Source organism: Toxoplasma gondii, chromosome VIIa (genome assembly GCF_000006565.2).
Source record: "Toxoplasma gondii ME49 chromosome VIIa, whole genome shotgun sequence".
Lineage (NCBI taxonomy): Eukaryota > Apicomplexa > Conoidasida > Eucoccidiorida > Sarcocystidae > Toxoplasma > Toxoplasma gondii.
This window is the reverse complement of record NC_031474.1, coordinates 1566438-1576829: the sequence shown is the minus strand read 5'-3', so window position 1 is coordinate 1576829 and position 10392 is coordinate 1566438. Positions and strand designations below refer to the sequence as shown.

Sequence of the window (10392 nt, the reverse complement as noted above, 5' to 3'; positions counted from 1 at the left end):
GTAGGGGGTTCTGCGGCGTTTCTCAATGCTCTTCGTTTTGCTTTCGCGACTGTGCATGAAAGTCCTCAATCTAGGGCAGGCTCGCGCTCCCAGGACAGCAGGCAAATATAGACATTCCAGGACTCTCTGCCGAACCAGCTCACGCACTGGCCAAGAGGCATCCGCCTCTAAACAGATGCACTGGAAGAGTTGTTTCCACCCTAAATTTCCGAGAGTGACAAAGGGAAATTGAGCTGCCTCCAAATGTGCACACACACCCTTGACGGGTTGCCTGCATTGCAGTTCTCACGAAAAAACGCAAACGCAAGTGAACTCTAGTTGTCGAAACGCGGGGACTCTCCACAGGACCCGACATTGCCGCGCTCGGCATTTGCCGGCGCAAATCTGAGCTTCGCTGCCTGAAACTCGAGACCAGATTTGTAAAGAGAGGCTAAGCAGACTTATACGTCTCAGAGTGTTCCCAAGGAGGAACGGAATGCAGCCAGTGTTGCATAGACTTGCCTCTGCAAATCAATAGTGCCATCTCTTTCTACAGAGGAGGCGGAACCACACTTGGGGTTCATTGTCTGGTGGCATCTGTTCGGTGTCGAGGTAAAAATATAGACAGTTCGATGGCCGGACAATGCACCTAGGAAAGGTCCTGGAAGCTGCGCTGAAGCACAACGTGAAACTGTGCTCTCCTGGCCTTTCTATGCGTCGCCGAGTTTCAGAGGCAGTGTGCACTTTGTTTTCTGGCGAGCACGAGAAGGCTGGTCTTCTTTGAGGTGTACGAACATTTGCTCAACGATACAAAAAAAGATGCAGAAGAACTGGGGAAGTTCCATCGTCAGTGCATGGTCTCTCTGAAACAGCTTCGCTCGTGTTTGCCACTCTGCTCTCGTTTTTGAGTTGCTTTTCTCTCTCTGCCAAAGTAAAAATTGCATGGAAGCTCGGAACGCGAAGAAACGACTGCGTCGACGTATAGACTCCAAGGGAAGAGACGCCGGTCGATAAATCTTTCGGTCTTCTTCCCCTAGTCGTTCCTTTTCTGCTCTGCTTCGGCGATTCGTTTCTGCGTCCGCCTCACGCTCCTGAGGAACTCCGGCCACAACAAAGACTGCTCTTCCTCGCCCTGGACGGCGTCGAAAATCATCGCTTGGACAGAGTCGAAGGTAATCCAGTCTTCTCCTTTCGAGGATTCTCTTCCTTCCACGTTCGCCGGTCCATGTAATTCGCCTCTCTCCAAACCTATACATTTACTCTCTCCACTTTTCTCTCCAGCTGTCTCGAGTTCGCTCTCTGCATTGTCTCTGCTAGCCTCGTCGAGTGAGGAAGGAGCCGCTGTTTCCCTGGTTTGCCTCTGAGGAGGGAGACCGGCGAGGCCTTTGCCGAAGAGGTACGCGCAGAGACTCGTGTGAGAGCCTGGAGGCGGGGGCGGCAGAATTCCTTCGTCTTCGGAGAGAAACAGCGAATCCAGAGGCTTCTGGCAGCCGCGCTGTGGCCCTCGCAACCACTGAAAAACGTCCTGGACTGCGAGACGCGAGGCGCGCGAAGAAAGCGAAAATCTCTGCACGGCGGCGTTCAGGAGAGCGACCCAGGCGTCCTGCCAGTTCGCTTTTCGCTGCAGTTCCTGTTCAATCAAAAAGTCCGCTACACGCGCGTAACAACGCCTTGAAAAAGAGTCAACAGACGCTCCCGCTGACGCCCGACCGTCGGCGGGCACCACACCTGGTGAAGAAGAGAGAGACGAAGATGAAGGCGACGAAGATGGGGGAGAAGACGACGGCGACGGCGAAGAAGACCCCGACGAAGATGATGAAGAAAGACTGGACCCAGGGGAGAGATCCGAAGAAGTTGAATATCGAAGTAACTGGACGAAGAGGTTGAAGAGAGGAAGAGGCCCTAGAAGAGAGCGACGGCGTTGTACGTTCTGCCTGTCAGCCAGGAGTGTGTCTTCCCTCGCCGACGCTCCCGCTTGCCCCTGTGTCTCTTTTCTCATTGGTTCCTCTCTCCGAGCCTCTTCAGCGTCTTCTCGTCTTCTCTCCGCTTCCTGGGAAGCGCCCCGTGAGTCTCGCGTCAGCGAGGCCTGCTGGTCTTCTCCTCCAGGTTGCCGAGGGCGCTGAAGAAGGGGAAGCGCCTCCGTCTTACTCTCGAGCGAGGCCGCGTCTCCTTCGGCAGCGTTCCCTCTGTGTCCGCGGGCCGCCAGAGTTCTGTCTGCTCCGTGACCTGCGCCCTCCGCCTCTGCGCTATCCGCTGCGCGCAGGTGAAGCTCAGCACGGAGAAGGCGCTTGCGAAGGAGGTTGAAGCAAAAGTTCTTCATCTCCTCTTCCGAGGCTTTCTCCTCGAAGACTTCGAAGGGAAACTGGAAAGGCAGGTGTGGCAGCAAGACAGAAAAGTCGCGCACCGACAGCCGCAGCTGCTGCAAGCGCTGCAGAAGCTGCAGCTCTTCCTTTTGTCTCTCCCGGTCCTTCTTCCCCTGGGGCAGGGGCAGAGGCAGAGGCTCGAGTAAGAGCGGAGCCGCAGCCGACGCATGCCTCCCGAGCGCCGAACGCGAGGTCGCGAAGAACGCTGAGATGGACGACGAAGATGGACCTGCCGGAGCCTCACGGGCCACTGTCGACACTTGAGAAGCAGAGAGAGGCAACGGCGATGCGAGCGACAGGCTCGACGAGGAAGGGCAGACGTTCTCGAGGGATTCTTTCTGCTCTCTGCGTTGCGAGAGTTCTGCTGCTCCACATGGCTCACATGTCTTTGCAAGGAGGAGCAGAAGAGCCTCGGAGCCCCGGAGTCGCTCTGTGCCTAGGCAAACGATTTCCCCAGCTGTACGCACAATTTGCGGGTGAATCCATTCCCACGGAAGACTGGTTCTCAGCGCCTCTTCTCTGAAAAGCGCGTCTTTGACCCTTTGGGGAATCCCCCGCGGCAACGCCCAATCGAAGATCTCATCCGGCCGGTCGCTCTCAGCTTCCGTCTCCGACCGCCTCTGTCTCGCCTCCTCTCCAGTGGAGCCGCCAGGCGCTACGCCGCTACGCACCCGCGACCCCGCAGACCGAGACGAGAGGGACGAAGAAGACGGCGACGAAGACGATGGCAGAGTAAAAGAAGAGAGTGAGGAAGAAGGGAGTGAGAGTGGCGGATGAAGAAACGAGCTGGAAACAGAAGAAGGCCAGTCTTCTTCGGCCCTGCGCCCTCTTGTCCCCTGGCCTCCGCGGCGCGGTCGCAAGAGACCCGCAGCCGCAAAGGGCGCCAGTGCCGGTCCGAACCTGAGACGATATCTCAAAAAGCCAACGAGGAGAAGCTTCATCTTGAGAAGTCTGTACCACGGACCTCTGACGTAATAGTGACCCTTCTCAGCACCCCCTTCGTCTTGCCAGTCTCTCCTTTCTTCGTCTCTCCCGCCACGACGGATCCTCTCCTCTCGCCTTTCGCCCCCAGTGCCTCTTTCATCCTCTCGGTCCTGCCTTCCACCGATGACAGTCTGGCCTTCACCCCGTTCATCGACATCTCTCTCTCCTCCTTCGTCTCTGTCTCCTTTTCCCTCTTCTTCCCTGTCTCTTTCGTCTACGCTTCCTCGTGGTTCCTTTTTTTCCGCGCCGTCCGTTGCGTCTCTCCTCTCAAGCGAGAAGTCGCGCAAAAACAGAGCCGCCTCCGCTGCGAGTCGACGGTGGTGGCTTCCTGGGCCTTCTCGCCCAAGGCGACAGAGCCTGTCGAGGTAAGACACAAACGCGTCCGAAGGAGCAGCAGAGGAACAGGAAGAAGAGGAAGAAGAGGAGGAAGACGAAGAAGCAGTGGAACTGTGGTTTGCTTGAGGAGCAGAAGAGAGGAGAGAGAGAGAGTGCGAAGGATGCAGATGGCGATACTCGAGTCGTGGGTTCGCCGCGAAGCCCCAGCTATGGAGACCTGCATGTTCTGCGAGTCGGCCAAAGATGCAGAGAAGCGAGAAGACGTACTCTCCCGAGAGTCTGAGTCTCTCTGAGTCGTCGCCGTCCTCACCGCCTTCACCTTGTTGATGGTTTTCTCGTGTCTCTTTCAGGCTCTTTCGTTCGTCGCAGGGCCGAGCTTCTGTCTCTTCTGGAGTTCGGTTGTTCTCCACGGCCTCCAGCTTGCGTGAGGGCGACCGGGGACCGCTGCAGGACAGCGGAAGTCGGAGAGAAGCAGAGACAAGGCGCGCCGGCGGAAGAAACGACGAAGAGCCTGCCTGTGTCCGGGGAGTTCTCAGTACGCATGGGAGTCCTCCGGAGGTGGGTCGCACAGCTGGAGACAAAGAAGCAGAGCGAGGGATAGATGAGACCGACTGGGAGACCAGCCGCGGTTGTCCAGCGTCTACGGTTGTCAGTGAACGCGCTCCTTCTAGAGGCTTCCTTCTCTCACAGGAAGAAGCGAGAGAAGGAGAGACTTGCCGCCGAGAGAAACAGCCTAGAAAGGAAACGGGCGCACTCCGACCCGCAGAACCTCCAGGCCCCACGAGGCTCCGCTGGCGCCTCTCTGGGGCAACGACGAGAGGAAGCGTCTCTCGAAGAAGAGTCTGGCGAGACGCGTTGTGAAGAGTGAACAAGGCGACCTCGTTCGTCCTTGAAAAACTCTTCCCCGGAGGCAGGGTGGCTCGAGTCTTCGAGTGCGCAGGCGGCGGGAGTCCAGGCCACTGGAGGCTCCGAGGTTCTTCGTCGAGGGAGAGAGAAGGAAAGAAGTCACGGCTGCCGTCGAGTCGAAAAAGCGGAGACAAGCGACACCGGCTCCGCATACATGTTCGCGCGGCTGAAGTCCGCAGCACCACAGAGAGAAGAACGCACGCGAGCAAGCAGACGACGAGCAAACGAGAAGACAAACGAAGAAAGAGCTTGCGTCGTGAGGAGGCAAAAAGGCCGCCGGGGGGACGAAACGGCCGCGCGTCTAGAGGGAAGCGGTGCATGCAAACGTCCAGGAGTTGCTGTCTTTTCTCAAGTGTGTCTTCGCGTCCTGCCATGCGCAGAAAAAGGAAGACGTCGCGCGTCACTGCGTGCACAGGCGCTCGAAGAACCTTCACCTGATGCAGCTGTCTATACAGACAGGCGGCAGGGCTCTGCGTCGCCTTCATTTTTCTTCGCTCGAGGAGAAAATCGGGAGACAACCCCCGAGGCTTCTCCCTATGCTTCTCATGATATGCAGCAGCCAGTTTGCAGACAGTGCTGGGTTGCAGAGATACGCTGGGGAGAGAACGAAGCGGCCTGAAGAGAAGAGGGAGGCTCCTCCGCTCTTCTTTGAATCTGGAGAAGACGAGAGCAGGAAGACGCCCTGCGCTGTCTGGACAGAGAGGCGAGAGGCGTCCTTCGACTCTCTCCTTCTCCCTTTTCAGAGCAGGACAAGTCGACAATACAGGCACTGCCGTGACGCTTAGAAGCACAGGAATGCTACACACCTCGACGGGTGGTGGACGAGTACAAGCGTCATGCGGATCTCGTTCCTGAGAGACAAAGTGAAAAGTGGAACGCGAGACAGAAGGACAGAACGCGACCAGAGAGAGAGAGAGGGAAGACGAGGTGACTTGATCCGGACAACACAGGGTACACACAGCCTTATTTCGGCCTCGTCTGTAGAGGGAGCGACTTCCTTGCGCGTCTTTGTCGACTCACAGACGGAGAGCAGCCTTCTCCCTGCAACTTTCCTCTCCGCGTCGCCGGGACATACTTCCTCGTGTAGCCACGAGTGCAGAGGAACTCTGGGAGAACGGTTTCTCTCAAACGTTCCAGAACAAGCAACTTGGACTGTATTGAATGCGACATCAGTCGTGCGACGCATGCGCATGGGCGGCTGCTCTCTCGCTGGACCTTCACTCTGTTTCCACCTCCTGTGTCGTCGCCGTTAGAGACATAGTGCTGCGGCGCCGGAGTCTCTAGAGAGCAGGGGAAATAGGTTTGGGTTTAGCCTTCTCACACGGGTGTAAAATGACGCTTTTACACAGCAGAGGTGGAGAGACTGGAAGAGCAGGCTTTTGTTTGGCGGCGGCGCGCCGGCAGGCTTTTTTCCACGAACCGAGAGGAAAGTCGAGCGCAGAAGAGTGGAAGGACCGACAGCGTGGCGAAAGAATCGGTAGAAAAGACAGGAGTCTTCGAAAGGTGAAGACTCTAAAAATCGGATGGCGTTTACGGCTCCACCGCTGTCACCTGCAGGCCAAGTGCGGGGCCTGCCCTCAAAAGTACCCCTGTGTCGGGAGTTTGTCGTCAACAAGCGTCGCAGACACCTTGTAGAAATCGAAGTGAAACGACTGGAGGAGAGAGAATTCAAACTGGGGATCAAGAAGAAAAAAAGCGATAATGCTCTGGTAAAAGGCTCTGTGTGTTTCATTCTCGGTGTATTCGCGGAAACCAGCAGCAGCGCGATTGCATGCCGCGGGACTGCGATGGGAGGAAACCGCCAGCTCGTATGCCGCTGTTCGCCTTCTTCGTCTTGATTTTCTTGGATTCGACGGAACATCCACTTTCACGGCTGGGTTGAGGGGTTGCCGACACTGAAGAACAGCAAGCAGGCTTTCGTGTACCTCTCGGAACAGCACCTGCGACAGGCAACTGCACACTCTCAAGACAACACATGCACCAGCTGTAGAGAGGCTCCGAGTTTCACGCATTTGCACCTTGCAAGCGCGTGAAATGAAACTTATGGCAGAACCGTTCCGTACAGTGCAAAGGGTTTGCATGCGTTTCCGTAAGATACACGGGAAGGCGGGCTCCCGGTGAAAGGATGCTATGCTCATGCAGCTGCAGGGAGTAGATCGGGCCATGCAGCTTCTGAGTTACATCTCGACGGTAGAGTGATCGATACCTCCACGGATTTAGAGCACAAAAGCCACTGGATTAAGGAATCAGAGTTGCACGGTGATTTGAGACGGACACACAAGCGCGAGGTGAGAAACCGAGCCCGCCAGCGATTTTTATTCCACACGCTGCTGTAGGGATTTTCAACATCTTCTCACTATTACACCAGAATGCTTCTGGAGGATTCGTGGTGCGTGGGAAGGGTAGCAGGGCTCTGTGGAAATGAAGGAGGCGTGGAAAACTGGTTACACGGAACCTAACACTGTGAGATAGCGAGTGATCAAAGATATATTTTCAACGCAATGAAACCGACGTCTGGAATCTGTATCACTAAGGAAAAGGCCTTAGCCACACTGAGGAAGAAGCATGGCACCGGCTGCACTGATCACTCGAGTCCCCGTTCCTGGAGGGCCAGCTCTTGAAACTGGGGAGAAGCTGCTCGTGAATCACTGTGAGGCGGCTGACCTGGGAGTTCTTTCTGTTTAGGGGAATTTTTACTCATTGATCGTCGACCCGCCCCTCGGGTAAAGGTCACTACGTGGCTCTCGATTGAAACGCGGAAAGTTGAAAGCTTCGCTTCTACTTCGCAGCTGTGTAATTCCGCTGTGACTTTGTCACACGTAAGCGCCACCCACTTCCGGCAAGTGCCCTTCCACACTTCGAGAGCCTGCGCCACTCTGAGTATGGGGGCTGCTGGAATGGAAGTCACTCTACGTAGCAGTCGGATACTGCGAGCAAATGAGCTGTCTTTCCTAACACACCGAAGGAGTCACCGGGAATGGTCTATCGGCAAACCAGTTAGGTTTCTCTTTATGGTGAAACAAGCCTTTCTGCAGAAACGGTGGCGAGGTGGAGACTGGCTCAGGTTCCGAAAAACGTGAGCGCATTGAAAACCAGCGGCTGGGGACGGCAGCGGACCAGGTACTGGTCTATTTTTTATACTTACTGAAACACATTTCAGGCTCGCAATTGTGGACGCCACCTCGGGATTCTTTGATCGGGGTAACTATTCTACGTTATCCCCTGGCACCTCCAGCGCTGGCTACACACGCGACGCCTGTCTGCAAAAGACAGCTTTTCTTTCCGATGATATATGCAACCACACCTGTATGCACTTTACTTGGCTAGCCATAAAAGACCACACAGACAATTCAGCCATAAGCTGGCTTTGTTCTCGTGGATTTCTCTACCTTAGAGAAGGTACAACAGTTGTACGTTCTCGGTTAGCTCTCGACCTGAAAGACAATGCCAAACCGACATCGTCTCGGCCGCTGCTACGGCAGTGGCAGAACCCGCTTAATCGTACCCGCTCTTAGACTGCGACCACGGGGGGGACGCGTCGCTGCCGGCAGTGCCCGATTCCTCTCGATGTAATTATCGTCTGTCTCCCTGTTTCTCCCAAAAAGGGTCCACGGGCACTTTCCCCCACGGAAATCACAGGTGACAAGACTCATCCTCAAAACAAAAGAAAGCAATGCAAACTCGTCGAGTCAGGTGAACATATAACTGTGCGTACCGCGCGGCAAGTCTCCCCGACGCATCGTTACGCGCCAAAGCGGCGCTCCGTGCCAAAGCACAAAAACAAAAGCGGGAAGACTCGCGTGCGTCTGGTCGGCGACTCCTGCGACCACGAGCGTCAGAGGAATCTGCACACGTTCACTGTCATAAAAGCATCGCTGGCAGACAAGATACCATGTTAAGCAGCTGGAGTGTGAGGCACAAGCCACTGAGCGTTCCGCTGTCCCGAGTGACAACGCCAAGCGCGTTACCTTTCTTCGTAAGAGAAGGCTCGGGATGGAAACGCGTCGCAAAGCAGCACGGCCACCGAACACCGGGAACAAAAAAGCATTGTAATAACCATGGACGGGGCCCATCAGCCCTGGAAACGCGGGGAGGCACTTTCGCCTGCGCAACAAAAAACTCCGATGCAACAAACAAGGCCACGCGCGTGAGGGCTTTGCACGCGCATGTGACACTCCTGAGTGTGAAAAGAAAAATAGTGCCTGACACAGACACAACCGTCCAATTCTTCAGACCCCCAAAATACCGTGAGCGACAAAAAACTCGTGGGACACCAGTGGCCGCCGCGTGCTCACTCTTCCTGCCTGAAGAAATGGGGAAAAAAAGGATTTGGGCACACATGCACCTCTGCAAAAACGCACGTTCCCTATCGATAACCTTTCGCAGGGGCAACACTCTTGAGGCGCGCGCGGTTCTCCAGGCAACGGAGGAAGCGGCGGCGGCCAAAGTATCGCGTTCCTCCAGGCTGTCCCCAGCCCACCGAAAAATGGCTCTTTCTTCGGATTGCTTTTCGGTCTAGTCCAGCGGCGTACATTCACCCTAAACGCCAGGCAAATTCAGTCCTGGGACTCCAAGGAAGTCATCTGAGTCGATGTACGACAGCCCATAATGACCCTCGACTCCCTCCACTGTCCTGTTGATGAAGCATTGCAGCATGGGCGAGACGACCCAGTACAAATCTGGATCTGTCTCGAATGACACCATAGACAGCATTGCTTGGAGCAACGGACCTGACTTCGCACATGCCGAAGCAACACCGTTTTGCGAGTATTCCTCCACTTCCGTGACCATCGGGTGAGGGGGAAAGTCATCATCGACGGCTGGCTGTGGAAGTTCCAGCCTGAAAGGATAACACCGCGCACACACACACACACACGCATGTACAACCTGCAGAATACGTCCTACTACTGTGGGGTTTAGCACGACGAGACCACCTGCCGAGATACACGGTGGTTCGCTGGTAGTCATTCGAGCATACACAGATGGTTCGTTGACCCTATTCCCAACCACAGCCCGTCCCCGACAGGGTGGAAAAGCGGTTAGCGACCCAAGTGTTGCACACACGCAAAGAGGTCCGCCTGTGTTGCCTGTTTGTTCGCGCAGTGTCCAAAACATGTGTGCCGACGCGAAAGAGAGCTCCCACTCTGCACTGCTCTCCAGCTAACTGTTCGTTTCGGCGCAGGCATGTCCCGACGTTTCTGGATTGGGATGTGGGACGGCGCACCACATGGCGAGTCTCAGTCTTGAAAATCGAGAGGCACAAACAACGTTCTCGTGAGCGCAGTCTGTCGGATGTTTTACTTACGGAGGAACACCTGTGGGGTCTTTCGCTGGGCCGATCACACCGATGGGCGGCGGTGTTGGGCATTGTCTGGGCTGCACAGCCTGTCCACGCAGACGAGCACCTCCATGGTGACGTCTGCTTGAGACATGCCGAGTTCCAACGAGCGGCGCCTCGGGATAAATCGATTTCAGCATGTTCACGAAACGAGAAAGGAACAGCTAGGCGGACGGCATCACACGGGCGACCCTGGTGTTGGCTGTCGAAGAAATCGTGAGATAATGCTCAGCCCACAGTGGGTGAACGCACCTGTCAAGAAGGTCGTGCGGTTCTGTGAGTACTCCGGGAATCCCAGTTACTCAGGGCAGGAAGTGCTGCAAAATCCTGTGTGAAATATAAAAAAAGCTCTCGGCTGTGGGGAAAGAGACGCGGCCGAACAGCCTGTCCAAGACGTGGCTCCGCTACTTTTAGACGGCTTCCACAGACCATAAAACACGGGGAATCACCGCAAGGCTCCCTCAAGCTGTGTGCAAAACGTTTTCA

At 55.7% G+C, this 10392-nt stretch overlaps 2 protein-coding genes across 2 annotated transcripts; both read right to left on the bottom strand.

Moving 5' to 3' along the window:
• Positions 1–614: 614 nt before the first annotated feature.
• Positions 615–7036, bottom strand: TGME49_205160 (hypothetical protein). Its single transcript, XM_002367707.2, has one exon. It carries the CDS (start codon positions 5051–5053, stop codon positions 1013–1015), a length of 4041 nt encoding a protein of 1346 aa, XP_002367748.1. The 5' UTR covers positions 5054–7036; the 3' UTR covers positions 615–1012.
• Positions 7037–8429: 1393 nt separating this feature from the next.
• On the bottom strand, positions 8430–10046 carry TGME49_205170 (hypothetical protein; the record flags this gene model as incomplete). Its single annotated transcript, XM_018779320.1, has 3 exons — positions 8430–8872; positions 9299–9408; positions 9874–10046. The coding sequence occupies 3 exons, from the start codon at positions 10044–10046 to the stop codon at positions 8430–8432; spliced, it is 726 nt and encodes a 241-aa protein (XP_018637288.1).
• Positions 10047–10392: the final 346 nt, after the last annotated feature.